At 44.5% G+C, this 24,190-nt stretch overlaps 1 protein-coding gene across 4 annotated transcripts in view; it reads right to left on the bottom strand.

The window, feature by feature from the left end:
• The window catches only part of MICU1 (mitochondrial calcium uptake 1), a 210,994-nt gene that overhangs the window by 33,722 nt on the left and 153,082 nt on the right, over positions 1-24,190 (bottom strand). For all 4 annotated transcript variants that reach the window (XM_039368089.1, XM_039368090.1, XM_039368091.1 and 1 more), the window contains one exon: positions 2,387-2,524. In XM_039368089.1, the coding sequence (XP_039224023.1) occupies positions 2,387-2,524 (138 nt within the window). The remainder of the gene's footprint in view (positions 1-2,386; positions 2,525-24,190) is intronic.

The following is a 24,190-nucleotide window of genomic DNA, read 5'->3' as shown; positions in this document are numbered from 1 at the left end:
TACATGTAATTATTAAGGTAAAATTAGGTTTGGCCTAATTATCTAAACAGTGTCTTAACTTTGGAAACTTTAAGATGCGGAGAATTATGGAAGTTGAAATCCACACATCTTAAAGCTCCAAAAGTTGACAAACACTAATCTAAACAATTGGGAGACAGTTTAGTAGGGTTGGCTCATGTTCTTTGCAAGCTACTAAATAGTCAAGCTTTGGATTGTAACACTGATATCCCAAAATATAGATTAGCAGGGGGAAAAGAGGCAAAACAAAGCAAAAAAATAGCACTTTGTAATCAAATTTGGGATAAGATAGTAAAGTATCATTTAAGGAGAAATATGGTTATACAAAGAGAGGGGGGATTTTTTGATAAAAACAAGCAGAGAAAATACAACAATTTCAATAAGTTTTAGGTATCTGGATTAACTGGTGTAAAGGAATTTAGGAATGATCCTGGATTGAAACCACTGCTAAGGGGAAAGAAAAGAACATGCCTTTAAGGAGAAACTTGGAGAAGCGATGTCACAGTCCAATATTTGAAGGAAGTGTGAGAAAGAACTTCAAGATAATCCCACCTTGATTTTGTTTGATATAAGATGAAACAGAGAGAAACTCAGACTGGCTTGCAAGACTGTTGTCAGCCCTTCAAGGTAGGCTGATTCAAGAAAAAGATACCTTAGGAATTTCAGGAATGCTACTTTATTGTTGCATCATCAACAACTATCCAATGACTTAGTGCAGACATATCAAACTGCCGGCCCACAGGCTGGATGTGTCATGCCGAAACCGTACCTACCCCATTGCCGGCAATGGGGAAAAAGTCCCAATATGTCGTGCAACGTCATGTGACGTCAAGAGTTTGATATGCCTTAGTGTATTTCTTCCTTCTCCTTTAATGGTTCTTTCATATCTTCCTCAAGGCTATCTCTAAACTCCTTTACAACCAGAACAGAAATTTAACAGCAATGATCACTTCCAGGTATTAGCTGATAATAAATGAATTCACACTATCTTCACAGCTAAAGCACACAGAGCATGTCAATGCTAAAAATGACTTACATAGGTTGCTCAAGAGAAGATCATCTTTCTTACAAACTATTAATAAAACACAGTTAACAGGAAACTACTAGAAATCAGAGAATCGCTTTTAATGGCATTATGAAGTTAAATTGACTTTCTGAAGAACTGATTTTTCTGAACATTCGAGTTGTCCAGCCATGATTTAAAAGAAGCCATTTTTGCCCTGAATATTTCATTGCAAAACTATCCAGGCTAAGAGAGATTGGAAGAAAGGATATATTGCAGTCATTCTAAGTGTTTACTAGCTTGATCCGATAATCCTGAAACCGCCTGATAGCAGTCCAGCAAATGCAGTTTGTGCTGGCAGTCATTTTGATAACTGGAGCTATAGGCCAAGATATCATTTTTTAAAAAAACCTGTGGTTAAATTGGAAGGAATCTGATTTTTGCTTTTTCCTGTTATACATGTAATTTTGGCATGCTTGCCTGTCAAATATATATATATCGTTTCTTGCAAATATATACTTCCAAGCACACTGTGATTAGATAACATGGAGGTTAACCTACAGAGTTAATGTGTCTCTGGCTGTAGGAAGGAATTGCTTTGGGTGGTTTTCAAGCAGATTCTTCAGGGATTTTTCAATGAGATTTTCAAAAAAGATGGTGGTCACAACATGCTGCTTAATAGTCTGTTCTTACAGGGGAAAGTTATACAAAATCAGAATGTTTTCAATAGTGGGAGAGTCAATTAAAAACTGAGAAATATCAGAAATTCAGACTCAGCGATATGTAGAGATTTCTTGGTAGAAACTCAGGGTACCATGTGTACACATCAACTACCAGTAGTGCTTGACTTACAGCCATTCATTTAGTGATAGTTCAAAATTACAACGGCACTGAAAAAAGTGACTTATTTTTCACACTTAGGACCATTGTAGCATCCCCATGGTCATGTAATCAAAATTCAGATGCTTGGCCACCGGCGTGTATTTATGATGGTTGCAGGTCCCTGGGTCATGTGATCACCTTTTGTGGCTTCTCATAAGTAAAGTCAATGGGGAAGCAGATTCACTTAACAACTGTGTTTCTAACTGAACAACTGTAATTATTACGTTAACAACTATGGCAAGAAAGGTCATAAAATGGGGCAAAATTCTTCTAGTCCAACTACCTGCAGGAAACCCTATACCATTTCAGAGAGATGGTTGTCCAATCTCTTAAAACCTCCAATGATGGAACACTCACAACGTCTGGAGGCAAGTTGTTCCACTGATTCTGTTCTAATTGTTGGGAACTTTTACGACGCACACAATTATTTTTAGTAAACTTTTCCAGCCCCTTTCCATCATATTGCTCCAAAAGGTTACTAACCTCTCCATCCTGGAAATGCTTTTTGAGTTGCTTTAGCATCACAGTCAATTTTTTGGATTGTACTCCACTATAAGCCAGCAGCATGCTGCCAAACTGACGTTCTGTGATTCGACCATTTACAGGGTCATGCCTTTCAAACTGGAAGACAAAAGGGGAAGGAGAGAAATAACCTAGAACTGCATGGATTCACCTGCTCATATCATATCAATACTGTTTATTCAAATGTTCTCTTCCATGTGGAATCAGCACTTTAACAGAAATAGCAAGAAGCAGATGAAAACATCAGAAAAGGAATGCTAATTGCATTAAACATGCTCAACACTCCTATATTTTTAATTACAACAATAGTATATATTTAATATATATATATAAATATAAATATATATATATATATAAAAAAGTTGTATTAATACTTCAGGAATGTAATTATTATCTTGTATATTTAGAAATTATAAAAGAAGCACCAAAGTGAGCATTACTATTTCTTCTGAGGTATGAATCATCTTAAAATTCTTAGTAAAATACTGCAAGATAAAAATTTGTTAGAGACACACTCTTTCTTACACTAACAAAATATTAATGTATTAAAATATAAACATTGGTAATATATTCGTGATAAATACTTTAGCTGTCTTGGGATTTTTATCCCATGCAACCTCTTACAGATAACCACTCTAAAATGAGTATAATATAACAGGAGGTGTTTTTGGATTTGAATAGATGGCAGACTTTAAATCTTAAATATTTGGGCAAGGTTAATATTCATAAAATGAATGTTTCTCTAGAATATTGTATTTTATTATATTTTACATGGAATTTCTACACATGCACTCACAAAATATTTATAGAAATGTATCACAATATGTTGTAAATTTGGGGGGGGGGAGTGCATTTCTTTCTTCTTCTTTTTATTAAAAAGTTTTTATTTTCCATTTATTCATACAAAATACAATTAAATTCCTAACCATTGGTACCACCTGCCCATTCCCCCCAGGCTGCGTCCACCCTGTCTAATCCTTCCCCATGTCCCTCCTCTTTCTCTCCTCCCCTCCTACTCTCTTCCCCTCCCCTTCAACATTTCTTAACGTCTACAATTTATCTTCATTAACATTTCAATACATTAGTCCTAAAGATAAGATGGAACTTTAAAGGTTTTCATGATTTCTTTCTCACTTCATTCAAAGACAGGAAAACTTTGAAGCAATTAAAAAGGTTTCTCCAATTTTTTAAGTAATTTAAATGAAAAAATTAAATCTAGTAAATGTTCTTTAATAACATCCCCGTTGGCTCAATTTAATCTTGATTGGTCTTCAATTAATCATTGACATTCATAAAGATTTTCTCCTTTCAAGGAATAAAAACTGCTGGTGAAAATACATGATACAGAAATAAACATGATGTTAATGTGATAACCTGCTCTTCAGATGTTTGCCTTCACACTGTTGGGAGGAACTCCCCCATTCGGTTCTTCCAGCCGGGATTCTTCTTGACGGCGCAGTGCAGAAGAAATAGATCGTGAAGCCAGCTACCAGAAAGAGGTTTTATTTCGAGGATCAGCGTTGAGTGACAATTCAGCTCGAGTCCCCGGCTAGCTAGACAGAGTGATCTTTAAATAGGGGTTTTTATACCCTTTTGTGGTTTCCAAACTTGTCATTTCTGATTGGTAACAAACTTTATCATTTCTGATTGGTAACAAACTTATCATTTCTAATTGGTGAGTTTGAATTTGCCTTTTCTGATTTGTTGGTCAGTGACTATTGTTGGTTAAATTTCTTTGCTAATCCTGCCTGAAAGGTGTTAATTACTTTATTGTTGTGTCCTGATTGTTGCTAGCTGGTTCCTCATTGTGTGTCAAGTGTTTGCCATTTAGCCTCAGGCTGCTGTTGACCCAATTTAGTTGGGGTGTTCCTAGATTATTTCTTGGTTGGGCTGGGGAGGGGGTGTCCAACTCTCATCAATCCCCCCATTTTGGGCTATCACTGGAGTATCAGTGATTAGCCCAACTGGTTCATATATACGGTAGTGGTGATCAATTTGGCACATCATGAGAGATGTTTTCTTGCTTTGTCCCTTGCTCCTGATGGGAGTTGTGCAGATCTTTAGGCATTTTAACCCTAAAGGAATTAATTGGCATAGGCAACGAAGGAGGGCTCCACCTATTATGACTGTGATTATACTACCAATAAGAATTTTCAACCAATGGAAGTCTGGTAACCATGAAAAGAGCCAGGAAAGGTCCCAGGATGACTGGTTGTGCCCAATGTTTTGTGCTAGTTCTTTTAAATGTTTGATATCTTGTTCAATTAGCCCAGATTGGTCGGATAAATTGAAGCAGCAGAGCCCTCTGAATTCTTCACAGCCATGATTGTGCCTCAATAATAGGTAGTCAATGGCTGCTCTATTTTCAAGGGTGGCTTCTCTGATTTGCCTTAGTTCTCTGTTTAAGGCGTCCAGTGCATGGGAAGTGGTGTTTAAACTTTTAGCTAGGGTACATGCCAGGCTGTTTATATTCCTTGAGTTTCGTGCTGCGAGCCCTGGCACTCCCACTAGAGAGACAGCCAATGCAATATATTCAGTTTTCGTGAGAAGGGGGGTTTTGAAATCGCAGTCAGGAGGTAATGTGTGGAAGCTCCTTCTTTGCCGCCTTTGTAGGGAGGGCATCAGCATGGTTAGTTGTCCTAACGTGCAAGGGCCCCCAGTGGAATTTGCAGGCAGGTAGGAATAAGCTCTCAGGCCACATAATAGAAACCATCCTGTAGGAAGTTTCACATAGCCATATGAGAAGGTGATGGCCTTGGTGTTGTTGCAGACCAGTTCAGTGTTTGTGAGGTTGTAGCAGTTGGAGACTTTAGGCTGGTGGCATCCAGTCAGTGTGAAACAAGTAGCTGCTTGGGTTACTGCTGCTACTTGTAATGTGTACATGCTGTTGTCCTTTATGTTTGTACTGGTTCCCCAGTCAAAAATGTTATAGTATGAGGCTATCAATGAGTGTCCCCTTAACTTAGTGTCATTGGTGATAGCTTTTGGTGCTATTGCTACCCCCATCAAGCATGTGGTTAAGATGTCTTTCACTGACCTACCTCCAGCAAGGCAAAAGTCTGTAGTGTTCAGTACTTCCTTCGCTAAATACTCCCACACGTTCCCCTTTTCCGGAAATAGTTTTGGTTCTATGAACCCAGAGGTACATTTCAAATATAAAAACATCATACAAGTTGCATATAAGATTCTAACAAAGGTAAACTTAATTCCCTCCCCCATTTGTTTCAATCTCAAAAAACGTTTTTAGTGTCCATTCTTCAGTTTCGGGGTTTTTCTTGAGCTTCAGGGGTGGAACCTTGGGTGTTGTCTCAGGTGTAATGCTGTGGTCTATGACTGCTGGCTTGATGTGGGTCCAGTGGATCCAAGCATTCCTTTCAGCCACCTTGATTGCTGTCTGGGTGGTTAGTAGAACTTGAAAGGGTCCATTCCACTTTGGTTGCAGTGGTGACTTGCGGCTGTATGACTTTATCCAAATCCAATCCCCTGGTTCAAAATGGTGTAGATTTTCTTCTAGTGGTAAAGTCTGCGTCAGGGCGCTTTGCTTCCACAGTTCTCTGAGCCTCTGGTGCAGAGCTGTAAGATAGGATGATAAGACTACCTCCCCTTTCTCCAAGCAGAGGGACTGGGGGTCCAGGCCTTTGAGTGTGTCAGGTGGTCGACCAAATAGCAGTTCGAAGGGGGAGATGCCTATGTTTCGCCTTGGTCGGGTTCTCAGATGGAACAAAGCTATGGGTAATGCTTGGGGCCAGGGCAGGTGGGTTTCCTGACAGAGTTTGCCTAGGAGAGTCTTTAATTCTCTATTTTGTCTTTCCACCCCCCCTGAGGAGCTGGGATGTCCGGGTGCATGCAGTTCTTGCCTGATACCCAATGCTTGGAGAACATGCGTGATTACTTGTGACACAAAGTGTGTGCCCCTGTCCATGTCTAAAACACTTGGGATTCCAAACCTGGGCACAAGTTCCTTTAGCAGGTGTCTGGCAGTTTCCAGAGCTGTGGCATGGCGGCATGGGTAAGCCTCCACCCAGTGAGTCAGCTGGTCCCTGCAGACTAGCACGTATTGGTAGCCGTTACTTTTAGGGAGCTGAATGTAATCCAGCTGGAGTTTCTCAAAGGGGCGTTGGGCCCATGGTCTTCCCCCTGTGTGTGTGGCCTTTCTTGAGGAAGCATTATTTGCTTGGCATACCTGACAGGTTTTAGCTATACGAGTGGCCTCACTATAGACTCCTGGGGCATACCACACCCTCCTTATGGCATCTACTATTGCCTGTGTCCCACAGTGCCCCTTAGAGTGTAACTGTTGACAGATCAGCCGTAGCAGACGTCTGGGGGCTATGGGTCTTCCATCCGGGACCCACCAAAATCCTTCCTTATATATTGCCTCGCATTTTTCCTCCCATAATTTCTCTTCCCCAGGTTCTAGCAATTCTTGGTATTGTGTTACTGGTCTTAATTGTAACGTGGGGAGCATGGTGAATGCCTTCAGGGGTTGAGTGGCAGCCCACTTAGCCGTGACGTCAGCAAAGTGGTTCCCTTTCGTGATCCTTGAATCGTCCCTTTGGTGTGCTTTGCAATGGATGACTGCTAGGAATGAGGGTAGACGGATAGCTTTCAACAGATCAGATATGAGGTCCGCGTGAGCAATTGGCTGGCCGCTGGACGTAAAAAACCCTCTCTGTTTCCAAAGGGCACCGGTCGCATGGCAGACTCCAAAAGCATACCTGGAGTCTGTATATATATTGGCAGACTGGTTCTCGGCTATTTCGCATGCCTTTTTTAATGCAATGAGTTCAGCTGCTTGAGCGCCGTAATGTGGAGGCAAGGGGGAAGCCCAGACTGACTCATGCAGAGAAACGACTGCTGCTCCCGTTATGCGGGTCCCATCCAGAAGGTAGGAAGAGCCATCGGTAAATAACTCTAGGTCTGGGTTGGGGAGAGGATTATCTGTTAAATCAGGACGTGGCAGTTCAGCATCCTGGACTAGGTGCAGGCAGTCATGTAATGCTTTATCTGTTAGGTTAGTTGGTAACAATGTTGCTGGGTTTAGCGTGTTGCAGCGTTCAAAGGAAATATTTTCCGAAGTGAATAGTTCTGCTTCGTATTGGGCCAGGCGTTGTTGGGTAAATGCCTGGGTTTGCGACTTTAAGAGTATGGCAAACACATCATGGGGAACCCTCAGAGTGAGGGGGCATCCCAAAACCAGGTCCTTTGATCGCTTAACTAGCTCTACCGTGGCGGCCACTGCCCTCAGGCATGGAACAGCTCCTCTAGCTACCGGATCTAGCTGGACTGAATAATAGGCTACCGGTCTAAGGTTTGGACCAAACTTCTGCGCCAACACCCCTGAACCTATGCCTTTGCATTCGTGAATAAAAAGGAAAAAGGGTTTCGTATAGTTAGGGAGACCCAGAGCTGGGGCTGAGGCTAGGGTCTGCTTTATTTTCTCTAGGGTGTTTGCCAATTCCTTTGTCCATGCAATAGGATCAGGTTGGTCCTTTTTTGTTAGTTGGACTAAAGGTTTTGCTAATTCCCCAAAGGCTGGTATCCAGGGTCGGCAGAATCCTAAGACCCCTAACAGGGCACGCACCTGGCGTTTTGTTTGTGGGTGCTTCATTCTTAGGATGGTCTCGACTCTTTCGGGTGCTAACTTTCGGACCCCAGGGGCAATAATATACCCTAAATAGGACACTTCCCTTTTTAAGTACTGTAATTTAAAAGGAGATGCTTTATGCCCCTTTTCCCCCAGACATTTCAGTAGGTGGTAGGTATCTGCCCTACAGCTCTCCTCAGCTTCGGAAGCTACCAGTAGGTCATCCACGTATTGGATAAGTGTGGATTTGCATGGTAGAAGGATGGAAGCTAGGTCTTCCCTTAAAATCTGTGAGAACAAAGTGGGAGACTCCGTATAGCCCTGCGGCAATCGAGTCCAGGCGTATTGTTGCTTATCCCATGTGAAGGCAAAGAGGTATTGCGATGCAGGGTCCACAGGGATGCTGAAAAAGGCTGCACATAGATCAATTACTGTGAAATAGGTGGCTGACGCTGGTACTTCTGTAATTATGGTAGCTGGGTTTGGTACTACCGGTGCTCTGGGTATTACATGATTGTTCACGGCTCTCATATCATGTACAAAGCGGTAAATGGGGTTCCCTTCACTGTCTACCTTTGGCTTTCGAACCGGAAAGATTGGGGTGTTGCAAGGGGAAGTGCATTTACGCAGCACCCCCTGCTCTAGGTATGCTGTTATCAGTTTTTGAATTGGTTCTATTGCTTCCGGTTGTATCTTGTACTGGGGAATACATGGTGGTGGTCCTGGCTTAACTTGGATCGTAACCGGGGTAGCTGCTTTTAGCAGCCCCACTTCGGTAGGGTCCCAACCCCACAGAGAGGCTGGCAAGCTTCGGAGATCCATAGGCAGCTGGATCTCCTTGCCAGTTGAACAAACCATGGAAAAATGTGCCCGTTTGACTGGGATGTCTAAGTGGAGCCCTTCTGCAGTACATTTAATAGTTGCCCCAAGTTTGCAAAGCAAATCCCTACCTAGGAGGGATAAGGGGGATTGAGGACAAACAGTAAACGGGTGTTCTAAGGAGAAGGGGCCAACTTCTACCTTCAAGTTATCTGTAAATTCGACTGGGATAAGTTTTCCTCCAACCCCCATTACATTGTCTTTGGCCCCAGGCACTATTGAATCCTTAAAGGGTGCCGTTGTGAGAAGGGAGGAGGTTGCTCCGGTATCAATGAGGCATTCATATGTCTTTCCCCCTACAGTGATTGTTAACAGGGGTTCCCCATCAGGGCCGCCCTTTAAGGGGATAGCTAACCCCTGAAATGTAGCCTTATAATCAATTTCTAGTCAGGCTAGGTCGTGTTCTGGCTGTCCCCATTGGGGCATATTTTGGCCTCTTTCCTCATTCTGACGATGAGGGGCCATCCTTGGGAAGGGGGGCCTTGGCTTGTGACGGTTCCAGGTGTTCCTCTCCGGTTCCCCCCTGCAGTATCTCATAAGATGCCCTTCCCTACCACAACGGAAACAATGCCGGCAAAAGGGTTGTCTCTCAGTCTTGCACCGCTGGCACATTGCTTCCCTTGAGGTAGGTTTACGATATCTGCTCCCACTTTCCCTATTTATCATGGCAAAAGCTTGCAAATCCTCCCTCCTTTCCATTCTGTGTCTTTTCTCTTTCTCCCTTTCTCGTTCCGCTTCCTTCCTTTCTCTCTCTTCTTCTGCTCGCCTTTCCCTCTGGTCAAATACAAAGTTCGCAATCCTGCGCAACTCTGAGATATCTAAGGTGGACCAGTTGGAGACTATCTTCTGGAAGTGCCCCCGGATATCGCTTGCCGATTGGTTAACAAAAGCGGCTGCAAGAATGTTCTTATCCTTTGAGCAGCCTATGTCTAAGTGTGCATATGCGGTTCCGGCCTCTAAGAGGCGGACCCAGAAGGCATCAGGGGTCTCTTTGTCTCTCTGTGTGGTCTTTTGGAACTCAGCCCAATTGAGGGGCTTTTTTCCTATTTCCTGTAGGGCTTCCATTAAGTTGGTTTTTGCCCTAGTATAATCGTCCCAGTGGTTCTGATTATTATAATCCCAATCTGGGCGGTCGAGGGGCCAGGCTATCCTGGCAGGGGCTCTTTGCCCAGGCGTGGGTATTACGGGACGCCGGGCTATTTCTTCTGTTTTTTCAAAAAGTTTTATCAATTCGTCTTTGGTCAGAAACACGTGTAGCAGCTGGGTCATGTCTGCCCAAGACGGATTGTGAGTGTCTACAATAGACTTTATGGTCTCTATAACGGTTTGAGGGTCCGCTCGGAAGGTGGGAGTATCTTTCTTCCAAATGACCAAATCAGACGGAGAGAAAGGGGTGTGGGTTAAAATGTGTTCAGTCTGGCCCCTCTGTCGCCCGGGTACGGGCCTGTTTAACAGGGGGGCCATGAAGGTCGGTTTAGGGTTATCTAAGGGAGGCTGGGGGTCCAAGTTGACTTGGGTTGGGTTCCTCTGTCTGGACAGTTCGGCCCAGCAATACCAGTAGGGTAGTTGGGTTGGCTCTATCCTTGACCTAAGTTCTTTTAGTGTTCTGATTTCTAGGGTGCCACCTTCGGGCCAAATTTGTCTCCCGCGGTCATCTTTAAGCAAAGCCCATTTCCTACATAATTCCTCTAATCGCTTCTTCTTCATTCCAGCCTGGACAGGAAGCTGATTCCTGTCCCAGGCTTCGAGCAAGCTCTCAATTGGGAAACCCACTTCGGCCCTTGAATTGGAACTCCCCAACCTTTTATAACGGGGTTTTAAACCCACTTCAGCCCTTGAATTGGAACTCCCCATTCTTTTATAACGGGGTTTTCCTTTCAATGTTAAAGGGTACTAACAGTCGAAGTCTCCTTGCGAGACTTCTTTCCCCTAATACAGTCGAAGTCTCCTTGCGAGACTTCTTTCTCCTAATACAGATTCTCGGAGGTGAGCGGCCACCTCCGCTCGGGGCTATTGCTTTAATATTTACTGGCAGAAGGGGTCCTGGCTTGCCCAGAATAGGGTTCTCTTTCTCTGCCCGCTCGGTCCTCCTCTCTCACCAGAAGGTCTCATGCTCCGATGCCCCCCCTTGCTTTCCCGAATTCCGCCGGTCACGGCTCCACTGGAGCTAGCAGCAGGTCGGGGTGCAGCTAGAGGGCACATGGAGGGAGCGAGCTCCAGCTGATTCTAAGAGGAGGATGCCTCACACACACACTCATGCATTCTTCCTTTCGTCCCCCCAGATCCTTTAACCTAATAGATTTAAATTTGGTGGCACTTACCCTCTTTCCTGGTAGCTGTTCGAGCGTAAGACTCAAAAACTCCCTTTGCTACCCGATGCCGACCGGCAGGGTCCGAGGAGGCTTCCCCACGGATCAAAGTGTCCGCTGCCGGCTGGGTGATGACTCTTCTGGGCCCGGTCCGGTGGCTGGGTGAGCTGGAAGTCCCTTCGTAGGTCGCCAGATTGTTGGGAGGAACTCCCCCGTTCGGTTCTTCCAGCCGGGATTCTTCTTGACAGCGCAGTGCAGAAGAAATAGATCGTGAAGCCAGCTACCAGAAAGAGGTTTTATTTCGAGGATCAGCGTTGAGTGACAATTCAGCTCGAGTCCCCGGCTAGCTAGACAGAGTGATCTTTAAATAGGGGTTTTTATACCCTTTTGTGGTTTCCAAACTTGTCATTTCTGATTGGTAACAAATTTTATCATTTCTGATTGGTAACAAACTTATCATTTCTAATTGGTGAGTTTGAATTTGCCTTTTCTGATTTGTTGGTCAGTGACTATTGTTGGTTAAATTTCTTTGCTAATCCTGCCTGAAAGGTGTTAATTACTTTATTGTTGTGTCCTGATTGTTGCTAGCTGGTTCCTCATTGTGTGTCAAGTGTTTGCCATTTAGCCTCAGGCTGCTGTTGACCCAATTTAGTTGGGGTATTCCTAGATTATTTCTTGGTTGGGCTGGGGAGGGGGTGTCCAACTCTCATCAACACTGTCACAACCTTTTAGGAATAGTATTATGGCACTTAAATAACCCTGCGAGTTAATCCAAACTCGTTAAACTGGCTGCAATTTGTCACTCAATTTGATAGCATGCAAGATTTCCTAAATTTCACAGATCCATCAAAAACTCAACAATCAACCCATGCCAAGGTCAATTAAATGGACAAAGATTGCAGAAGCATGCCATTTAAACCTTATGCCTCAGTGAGGGCATTTTTTTAAAAAAATGTTATCTGTATTTAATAGAGAAAGCCAGTTTGGTGTGGGTCTTAAAGGCACCAAGCTACATGCTAGGAGGCTGTTAATTCTACTTTTGCCTTGTAGATGAAGTCAGCTGGGTGATTTTGCATCACTGTTTCTCAGACATAGAAGAAAGCCATGGCAAACCATTTCTAAAAATTTTGCCATGAGTACAGACTGACTCACCACCAACAACAAGCATTCAACAGAAGAATGCTTGATCCTGGGATTCCTAGAGATGTGGTCGGACCCTCAGTAAGTCCTCTCTCCCAGATCTTTCTTGATGGTCCAAGTCAATGCAAGACAAAGCAGGTCACAGATGCTATGAACTGTTGAGCCATGTAGGGCAGAGGTACTCAACCTTTTGGGCACCAGGGACTGGTTCCGTGGAGAGAAGCTTTTCCATGGATCGGAGAGGGCATGGTTTTGTGTGCTGCCTACATCTCGTGGATGGGGCTTTGCTTGTTTGTGCGGACCTGTTGCCGGCATGCTGCGGCCCAGTACTAGTCCACGGACCAGGGATTGGGGTTTTAAAGATGATATGCAGCATCTTGAATTGTACCCAGAAGCTAACTGGCAGCACCTGTCAGTGTGGCCATAATAATTTGGCTTGCTTTATGTTGCATCTGCTGAAGTTTTTGTGTGGTCCTGGCTGTTTCTATCACACATTACTAATGTTCAAATATACCCAATCCATCCTCTCTTCTTAAAATTTGTTAAAATTAATTGACCTTTCATCCTAAGTACAGATCAGTGAAGAAAGAAATAATTTCTCTTTTCCTATATTCATAGAAACGCAATAAGGTCAATGAGAATGACATAAATGAATAGGAGAAGAAGAAAAAGAAGAAGGAGCATGGCAGGACAGAGAAAAGACAATCTTGAAATCCTACAATGGGAATAGTTGTAAACAGGAATAGAAGGGGGGGGGAAAAAGGTCTCCCCATGTATTAAATGGATCAGTGGTCTAAAGTGTAATAAGCCAGGTTTGGGATATAAATCAATAATGTCCATTAAAATGCTTTTGTTTCTCTTGAATCTGAAATATCTTGGCCAGTTTATATTTAATTCTAATGAGGCATAAGTTATAACTTGCAGTCAAAGAAGACAGCATAATGGATGGGTAATAAGAACTAGCTTTAAAGACATGGCTATGCTTCTGAGCCTAGGGCGCTACATGCATGAAGGGGCCCGCCTCCTGGCTATATTGTTAACAGGCCAAATGTCTTATTTATATGTACCTGAATTAGATGTTTTAATGTTTTTTAGCATTTTAATGGTTTTAAAGGAAGAGTCATTGTGGTGCAGTGGTTAGATTGCAGTATTGCAGGCTAACTCTGCCCACAGCCAGAAGTTCGATTCTGAATGGATGACTCAGCCTTCTATCCGCCCGAGATCAATAAAATGAAGACCCAGATTGATGGGGGCAATATGCTGACATCATAAACCATCCAGAGAGTGCTGTGAAGTATTATGAAGCAGTATATAAGTCTAAATACTATTGTTATTTTATGTTTTTTATTGTTTTAAATATATTTAAGATCTTAATTGTAATATGTGTTTCTCAATTGTGAGCCTCCCAAAGTCATTTGCTGAGATGGGCAGCTATAGAAATCAAATAAATAACTAGACAAAATGCTATCTTCCCCACCATGTATATCTGTGACAGCAGGACACTCTAGTAACATTTTTTGTTGCTTTATTAACTCAATATACAGTATCTTTTTTTCCTTTAAAAAAGTTTTCACAATTGTAAGCACATTTCTACTTCTAGTGTTCCTAGGTATAATATTTCCCTCTCTAAAGGAAGCTAAACTGATCTGTTATGCTCTTGATTGCTTGTCACAGACAAAAAGTAAATTATTCTGTGGCCTCTGACTCCGCATCAGAATAAGCCAGATGAAGAAATTTCACCTAATCTTCTAGGATTTATTTATGGAGGATGAAGCTTTCTAATCAGAAAGCCCTTCCATATGAAAAATGATTCATCTCACATATCCATTTGGTATCACAAAGCTGTACACAGATCTCACTCAGCCTTAAAATATGATCTGTTGATGAAGAGTACATGTGATGAAATGCATGCAAATACTCTATCTTAAAATGCGCTGTTGGACAAATGGAAAAACGCACCAATCTGGGGATCTTTGGGATTTGTATAATAGAATTTAACTGAGATTTGAATAATACTTAATAATGTAACTTAACATAAGAGATCTTAAAGCTTTTATAAAATTCAAAGTCACTAAGCCTCTATCGCACAAAAGATAAAAGGAAGGAAACAGTGATGAGTTCAAAGTCTAAATCCTATTAAAAAAATAGTGAATAAATGCCACTTTTCAATGTAGCTTTTGTACTTTCCAATGTCCTTATCCTCTAATCCAGTGGTTCTCAACCTTTTTAATGCCGCGACCTCCAACCGGTCGTAAGTTGAGGACTACTCAACAGGTCGTAAGTCGAGGACTACTCAACTGGTGCAGCACCCGTTTGCAGAATGGGACTTTTGGCGGGCTCAGCAAGGCAGAGACAGCCTGGACAATTCCTATTGGCTTTTGAAAGCCAATAGAATTAGACTCTGTTCAAGAGAGTCTATTCTACTGGCTTTCAAAAGCCAATAGAATAAAAGGGAGTAGCACAGCTAAGGAAAAGGGGGAAAAAATGGTGGACTGCGTTGTTTGGCGACCCCGTGAAATGGTCGTTCGACCCCAAATGGGGTCCCGACCCACAGGTTGAGAACCACTGCTCTAATCAGCAAGGGCATTTTTTTTAAACAGAAGACAGAACACAATACTTTTTTAAAGCATCAAAACTGAAAGTATGCTATATCCTTTTATTATTTTATTTTTAATTTATTTGTACAGTTCTATAAACATAAGAATTACTGATCTCAGGAAGAACTCCTGTCTAGGCTGGGATAGGGATGTGCCATTATCCCTGTTGAACAATTGGGTATCACGAACCATTGGAAGTCTATGGACAAGTCTATTCAGTTGCCTACCTTCTGCCTCTCTTAAGCTAGTGAAATATAGAAGAGGGTTTGTGTGAAAGATGGTATTTGCAAACCAAGAGAAACCTTTCACTATTTCAGATTCTTGCATCTTTCTTCAGAATAAATCTGGTAGCATCTTTTCATACTAACCATTTCATTAAAAGGGACAAATTTGATAAAATTTGATAAAATTAGTTCTTCAGAAAAGTTGCTGTTAAACTGCATGATTCACTTAAAAACTGCAGTGGTTCACTTAACAGCCATGGCCAAAAAGGTCATAAAATTGGGCACAATCCACTTAACAACCACTTTGCTTAGCAATGGGAATTCTGGTTCCAATTGTGGACACAAGTCAACGACTATCTGTATAGCTAAGATTGAATACTTGTGAAAACAAGGTTAATTATGGTCCTTTGATTTTATTGCCTGCCACCAACCTATAAGATCTGTCCTTTAGATATATCTCATTTTGTTAAAGGAAGCACAACATATTTTAGCATAGAGATAGGTTTAGAATAACCCTGGAAACTTTGAAAGAAGTAGGAAATGGTACAACAAAAACACTAAAAATGATGGATCTGTCTAGATGTACAAGCATCAGCATTTGGGGAACAGCTCCCGTCTGCTCCAATTACTATAAAACAGCAAAATCAGGGAAAGCTTTTCATAGTTTGAAGTGGAACGGAAAAACAAAACAAAAAATACTTCTTCTCCAATAGCTCCCATTTCACATGAGAACTACAAAATTTCTAGAAGCCTGAATGCTACACAGAAGATGAAATCCAACACTGCATTCTGATACTGATATTTAATTTACTTTGTATTCCAAAGCATCAATAAAAAAAAAACAAGAGGCCAAACAAACAAACAAAAACACTGCGGAGGAAGAAACATCATAAGCAAAGCAAAGTGTTGCTTGGAGAGGCCCTGAGCTGTCAGTTATGCTTCAGGGACCTCAAAAACAGCGTGATTTCTGGAGTCAGACAGGGCAAAGATATTTTGGGGGCCCTCGTGGGGCTACAATGAAACCACTGGTTTTCCACAGTATTTTTTCTACTGTGCTTTGGGGGCTAAAGGGAGATACTCAAACCAACTTCTGAGAAAAACACGTGGTTTTTTTCCCCTCCATATTTCAAATAAAGTATTTTAGAGGTATTCATCATCATACCAAATTATTCTTTTAAATGAGAAATGATAAGATAACCTTTATTGTTTTTTCTGTGAACAGACTGGCACACATTAAAAATGAAATTCCGATGCCCAGGTTTTAAAAGAAAATACACACACACATACACATTTTGAATACACAGTAGGAAAAAAGAGTCTTGAGAGTTAACAAGGTTGATACTATATGGTATAAAGCTATTATAGAATGTAGCTGTTCTGCTTCGGATACTGCAAAAGCTACTCCCAGAAGATAATAAAGAAAACTGGTCATGGAGAGGAAGTGTAACGTCTCAGACAATACTGTGAACCCTGGTCAAACAGCACTTATATGCCATGTCCTGGATAGAAGGAAGTGAACTTCCAATAATCTTTTCCACCGTCCTCACCACTCTCTGCATAGCTTTCCTGTCTGAAAGAGTCATACCTCCAAACCACGCAGTAATACAATACAACAGGATGCTTTCAATCATCTCTCTATAGCAGTGGTTCTCAACTTTCCTAATGCCGTGACCCTTTAATACAATTCCTCATGTTGTGGTGACCCCCAACCATAAAATTATTTTCGTTGCTACTTCATAATTTTGCTACTGTTATGAATTGTAATGTAAATATCTGATATGCAGGATGTATTTTCATTGTTACGAATTGAACATAATTAAAGCATAGTGATTAATCACAAAAACAATATAGCAATGCTTGCTGGAGAAGCTCACTCTTCCTTGCTCAAAAATGTTGGGAGGGAGGGAAGGGGAAGGAAGGAAGATTGAAGGGGAAAGGAAGGAGATGGAGAAGGAAGGAGATTGAAGGAGAAAGGAAGGATGGATGGATGGAAGGAAGAAAGGAAGGAAGGAGAGATTGAAGGGGAAGGGGTGGAGATGGAAGGAAGGAAGGAAGACTGAAGGGGAAGGAGATGGAGAAGGAAGGAGATTGAAGGGGGAAGGAAGGAAGGAAGGAGAGAGAGATTGAAGGGGAAGGGAAGGAGAAGGAAGGAAGGAAGGAAGGAAGGAAGGAAGGAAGGAAGGAAGGAAGGAAGGAAGGAAGGAAGGAAGGAAGGATCTTTGGAGAGTCATGTTTTCCCAGATGGTGATGAACTGCAACTCCCAGCATTCCCCACTCTTCCACAGTGCTTTTTAGGGCTGCTGGGGATGGCAGTCCAGTAAGGTCTGGAGACACACACAGATGCCCTAGCAAGGAAAATGGGCCGGGTAATTGCTGCGGTTTTACTTGGAGGCATTCTGCAGTTCCTGAAAATCACTTTAACCAATTTTCCCTGGTTCAGCAAAGGCAACAAGTAATAAAACAAGCAACAGGTACCGGTAATAAAATAGCCCAAATTGTCTTTTCCAGTGCAGATGAAAAGAACCAGGGAAAGGGAAATCGCGTCTGCCTCTTTGACCAATGGGAGGAGAAGCAGTAAGAAAAGTGCATTTCAGCCTGGGCACACAGCCTTGCCCACAGGCACTGCCAAGGACGCACAAGCAGCTCCGCACAATTGCCCGGGGAGGGGGGGAGGCTCAGAGCCACCCGCCAGGCAGAAGCAGCTCCTCCGGTTCGCAGGACCGAGGCCTGGCAGAGAGCCAAGCGGCAGCACCTCTGGGGCCTCGGAAGCTGCGCCCTGGAGCCACGTGCCTCGGAGCCACCAGCCGGCCTCTCACATCCACCAATCTGCAGACCCCCATCCTTGTCCCGGCACCGAAACAAACCGAGCTTCGGGTTCGCGGACACGCGTCTCTCTCTCTCTCTGTTCCTTGGTCCACTCGCGAGTCCTCTTGTGCAACAGTGTTACTAACCTAGAAGTCGGTTTGCCGAATAAAGACCGAAGCGAGTGTGCATTTGGGTTATTTGAATCAGTCCATGTAATTCTAAAGTCTAAACGGGGGGAGGAGAAAGTTAACTTTGGCCACGAAAGGGGAAGGGGCAAAGAAAGGGGGGCTCACCATACATGCATGGGGGCGTCCCCTTCCCTTTCACTCCTCGCCTGTTTGGGGATCCCACCCCCCTGCCAGTCTTGCAAGGAGACCCCGCCGCCCCTGGCCGACCAGGGAGGGGGGTCTCCCCCACGTCCACAGAGCCCACGGGTGCCTCTTGCCCTCTCCCAGGTGGCCCCCAGGACCTGCCCACCCCTCCAGACTCCTGAGCGCCATTGCAGTGGCGGGGTCGCGTTAGCCCCCTTTCCACGCCGCGCAGACCCTTCCCTGACTCGTTTCACGTGAGAGGGGCATGGCCAGAGCGCCAGCTCCCGCTCAGAAGGCACCACTTCTCCGCTCCCGGCCCGGCCAGCTGGCCTCCGACGCACATGCAGGCATCGCCGCCGCCTCGCCCTCTTCCCCGCCACCTGGCTGCTTCTGAGGCCTGGAGCCTGGCAAGCCAGGAAGGAGCCGCTCCTGCCCACCAATCCCAGGGCCGCATTGGGCATCAGAGGGCCGAGGCGGCCTCTGGCGGTGAGGGAGGCGGGCCGGGTGGTGCGGGGGAGGCTCCGGTGCGGCAGGCGGCCGGGCAACCAGGAGACGGGATTGGCTCGGCGCCGTAGCTCAGCTCAGCCAGCAGCAGCAGAGCAGCCTGTGGCAGTGCCAGCAGCGGCCCAGACCCAGCTCAGCTTGGCTTGGCCACCCGCACAACTGAGCCGGCCCGAGGCAGCGTCGGGGGCACGTGCGATGGTGCTGTGGTGGCAGGAGCAGGCACTGTCGGAGGAGAAGGATGCCCTGGAGGCTGAGGAGGAGGAGACCATTGGAAATATGTGTTTTCCGATGGTCTTAGGCGACCCCTGTGAAAGGGTCATTCGACCCCCAAAGGGGTCGCGACCCACAGGTTGAGAACCGCTGCCCTAAATGGAGTGTGATGTCAATTTGTTCTCTATTCTGCAAACTTCATCTGGAAATCTTAGCAAATGGTTAATTTTCTGATGCTTGGTTTTCCTTGGACAGCTTCATCTTGCAACAGAGCCAGGAGCTGCATTATTTCCAGAGTGACCATAAACAATGTATTCACGGAGCCTCCTACGCTTTTCAGTTAACCTACAGAAAGGCTACAGAAAGCCTTGAAATGAACAAAGAATGCCAGATTCCATTAAAGAAAATTGAGTTCAATCACTTTTCTTTCTATCCCAGGATGAGTTTGACAGACAGGGCCCATGAAGAATCTCATAACAAAGAACTGGCATCTGCAGGGCTGGGAGGAAGACAATGGAAACAATTTCATGTTTTCATAGTGCAATCCTCTTCTGTGAGTGTAGTACAATATCCCATAGTGAAAAGGCAAAAACTTTGTGAAAAAATGCTTTCGCACCAAACCAGCAAGTTCCTGCAGATATCGACAAGGAAAAATATTACCATCTCAGTTTCTTTAACTAAAGATTCCATAGTAAATTTAGATTGTTAAATTTAATAATACCTAGATTTTACCACTAATCACCTTTTCACCTTTTTTCCTTTAACTTACAGACCTACTCCGTTTCTGACGTCAAAACTATTCTAGTTCTTTCAAAATGTAAACCATGCAATAGCATACTGTGAAATCAATCAAGAACCCCCAAAGTTTTTGAGAAACCAAGCAGATCCTCTAGAATTGCTTAATTTTAGAAGGCTATATCTCCAGCCTTCAGATTTGACAACTGATCCAAAAAGACACCATGATTAGTAAGGTCAAGAGCAGGTAGGATTTACAAAAGTATTGATAAAATTATGCTTCCTATCCAAAGGGATTCCCCACAATGATTAAAATATTCTCTTTTGTAAACTCAACTTAATGTTGATCAGAATAAAACCCTAAGCATGTATTTCTCTCTATGTGTATTTAGACAAAATTAAAGGGCTACATAGGTCATTTTTGAAATAATAATTTTGTCTGGGAAAAACATCCCTGGAATTAGCTATTAAAAGCACCACTGGGGGACTTCCGATTTGCCGAGGCAGTCGATATGGAAGTCTGGAAGGCAAGCTCTATCTTCCGCATTCAGTTTCACTTCACTAGGGGACCCTGGAAAGGGTCGAAAGTTGCCCTGTAAGGGCAACCAGCAAGGAGGGGATCCCTGTTGGATCTCGGGAGGGTGGTAGCTCTTCTGCTTGATCCAGGGCAGCCCTCCAAACAGGCAGACGAAAGACCGGTCATTGCAATATGGCTCGTCACTAGGTTGCAGACAGCTGAAGTCACACCTACCATGAGGCAATTTTAAGGTAGCGCGGATGAGACTGGGTGTCAGACTCCAATTATATTTCATCTCTAGTTATCAACTATAGAAAATACCATTTCTGCCTTCTCTGGATTCTGTCATACGATGAAGGGAAGGGGTGAACAAAGGGGCTTTATGGCCTTCACTTCCTTCGGTACACTTCAAAGGAACTGGAATATCACCAAAAGGACTAACCATAACAATGGGGCTATTACCTTCATGTAGTTCTCTCTGAAGTCTCCATCCAACCGGCAGTAAGGAAAAGGGGGTGGGAGTGTAATGCCTGAGACTGTCGCTGGAAGAAGGGGGTGATTGGGTGGGGCTACTGGGGAACCCCTTAAAACCTTGAATGGGAGAGCTTAGACCCTAAGTCCTGTCTAGAACGCCTGCAACCATTTTCTCTTAATAAAGGATGCCTGTTGGAAGAATTATTCCAAGAGTTCTGTCTTCTTAAGATGCAAAGTGGGGTGGGTCCTTACATTAGACAGGACTTGCAAAATTAATCCACCTGGAAAGGAGACCCTTGCCGGGGGATTTTGCAAAAAATTACCATGTCAGACAATGGAGCAAGAAAGGGGGAAAACTCCCTGGAAAGAGAGCCGCTGCCCCAATTGGAACCTTGCCGGATGTCGGGATCCGAGAGGTCAGATTCCTCAGAAGAAGAAGTGGTGGAGACACGGGACCACAAGCCTCGCTGGTCAATGGGCATTGGAAAGAAAAGCGAGTGGGGAAAGGAATCAAGAAAGGTGACCCTGAGATGGGGGGGGGCAAGCAACCAGAATGAAAGCAGGAGATGGAGAAATCCTGCACACAAGTGAAGAGGGAGAAAGCTGGGCACCATACTCAGACTGGATCCTAGAGAAAGCTATTGACCTGATGAAGAGAACTCTCAGCTCCCTAGGAGAGGAGAATCCTGAGCCCTACCGCCGCCCCAGCTCCTGGAGCCACAAAGGGAGAGACACCAAGGGGGAAGTGGAACCTGCAGTCCCGGGGACATCTGCTGATCCCGTAGTCCGCACCCCCTACCGAACCACAGATGGCGATCTGGACGGAAGACACTACCAACAACAACGGAGGCACCGATCTATTCCAAGACATCCGCCGCTGGAGGTGAAATTCAAAGGGGAGCCAACACGCTTGGGGTTTTTCCTAACCTAAGTCCTCAGCTACACGGAGGAATACGGGTGGGACATCCCCAGCGACAAAGCCCTCATCTGGATCGTGCAATCTGCCCTGGACGGACCAGCTGCAGATTGGGTGGTGAACTTGCACGACTCCAATGCCCCAGAACTCAACGACTTCAACCGTTTCTTGTCCTGAGAAGGCGATTTGAAGACCCCCTGGCTGATCGCAAAGCCCACGAAAGGATAAAAACGATGAGACAAGGCAAACGCCCGGTGGCTGAATATACACAAGAATTCCGGGCCATTGACAGCAAACTGAACTGGCCAGAAGACATCCTCCTTAGCCATTTCAAAGACGGACTAAGTTATGACCTATATGATGCTTTCCTGCCCCGAGGGGACCCACACCAACTTGAGGAATGGTACGTCTTGGCAGAGGAAGCAGAGATCGACATATTGAAGAGACACCGCCGAAGAAAACAATGGAGCCGCTCCCCGCCTGAGTTGACACACGAATCAGTGAAACCATTGGCTACAGCCAAGAAGCAAATGGGGTGTTTCAAGTGTGGAAGAGAAGGGCATCGAGCTGTAGAATGCTGCTCCAAAGCCCTCCAAGCACAACCCAGAGAGATCCCCAATCAGCAAATCCGGAAAGTCTTCAGCTAAGCCAAAAGAAACTGCCATGAGAATGATGGAAATTGCGGGACCCCCCACCTCTGCTCATCAGGGGGAAAGAACTCTAGCCTACACCACAGGGCCAGTGGACGCCTCAGATGACAGCTCGGAGGGCGAACCCCTGGTAAGTGGATGCATCGCACCCATCCTCAAGACAGTGACTATATTAATTCCCCCCATGCCCGAAGCCATGAAGGTGAAAGCCTTAATAGATTCTGGCTGCACCCGCTGCCTCATTAGCCCGACACTAGTGGGGAATCTGGGCATTCCATCGAGGAGACTGGAACAACCAATCTCATTTGGCCAGTTAGATGGATCCATAGCAGGGGAGGGGGTGCCAGGTACTCTAGCCACTTTACCAATACACCTCTCCCTGGGCAAACATGAGAAGGACATAACGTTTGTGGTGACGCCAGGCATGGAATGCCCAATGATCCTAGGGATGGAATGGTTAAAAAAATGGAACCCCTGGGTAAATTGGAGGACAACAGAAATCAAATTCCCAAAGGGGGACCCTATGGATTTAAAATCCCAAGGGGGGCTACCAGAATCAAGAATAGAAAAAGCATCCATGGGAGAGGAAAAGGGACTAACAGAAATACCAGAAGAATAGAGACCTTGCTGAAGTTTTCAGTGAGGAGAGGGCGGATGAGCTCCCTCCCACACCGACCCACAGACTGTGCCATTGAATTCAAGCCTGGGGCAAAACTCCCGAAGCCCAGATTATACTCCATGAGCCCAAAGGAGAAGGAGGAAATGGAAAGATTCATAAAAAAAAAACCTAGAGAGAGGGTTCATTGAGCCAGCCAAGCCTAAAGTGGCTGCCCCGGTCCTCTTTAGAGAGAAGAAGGATGGCTCTTTACGCTTATGCGTGGATTATAGGGCCCTGAATACAATCAGTGAAAGCAACCTATACCCGCTGCCTCTCATGAAAGATATGCTGTCACACTTCTTGAAAGGGAATTTTTTTTCTAAACTAGACCTAAAGGAAGCTTACTATCGCGTGAGAATTAAGGAAGGGGACGAATGGAAGACCGCATTTAACTGCCCCATGGGGTGCTATCAATTCAAATTCTTGCCATTTGGATTACAAGGGGGCCCTGCAGTCTTTATGCAATTAATCAATGACGTTCTAAGGGAGCACCTGTTTAAGGGGGTCCTTGTTTACTTGGACAACATTCTTATTTTCACCGAAACAAAAGAGCAACATGTCAACCTTGTCAGAGCGGTTTCAAAGAAACTGCGAGTCGCCCACCTATATGCCAAACTCTCAAAATGTGAATTCCACCAGGAAAGGATAGACTACCTAGGTTATCATATATCCCCCCAGGGCATTGAAATGGACCCAGAGAAGGTCAGAGCAGTATTAGATTGGGCACCACCCCGCACAAGAAAGCAACTACAAAGTTTCCTGGGCTTTGCAAACTTTTACTGCCAATTCATCCTCTCATTTGCCCAGATACCCTTGCCCCTCACTAACTTACTAAAAACGAAGGGAGCATCCTCAGTAAAACCTAGCTAGCCACTAATATGGACAATGGAGTGCCAAGCAACGTTTGAGAGATTAAAGAGACTTTTTTCTGCCGAACCAGTACTAAGGCACCCAGACATGGATAAGCCCTTCGTAATACAGGCAGATGCAAGTGATGTGGCAGTGGGGGCTGTTCTATTACAAGAAAATGAGGAAGGGGTATTGCAACCCTGTGCATATACATCCAAGAAACTGACGGAAACAGAACAGCGCTGGCCCGTATGGGAGAAAGAGGCATATGGGATACGTTGGGCATTACTCACGTGGCGACAGTTCCTGGAAGGCAACAAAATCCCTTTCCAGGTGTGGACTGATCACAAAAATTTGGAAGCCCTGAAAGCGCCCAGGAAGCTCAATCCCAAACAAGCCC

The sequence above is a fragment of the Crotalus tigris genome, unplaced genomic scaffold (genome assembly GCF_016545835.1).
Source record: "Crotalus tigris isolate CLP2741 ecotype Arizona unplaced genomic scaffold, ASM1654583v1 scf7180000020625.271290, whole genome shotgun sequence".
NCBI classification, from domain to species: Eukaryota; Metazoa; Chordata; class Lepidosauria; order Squamata; family Viperidae; genus Crotalus; species Crotalus tigris.
The sequence above is the reverse complement of the archived record's forward strand: the minus strand, read 5'-3'. Positions and strand labels throughout refer to the sequence as shown.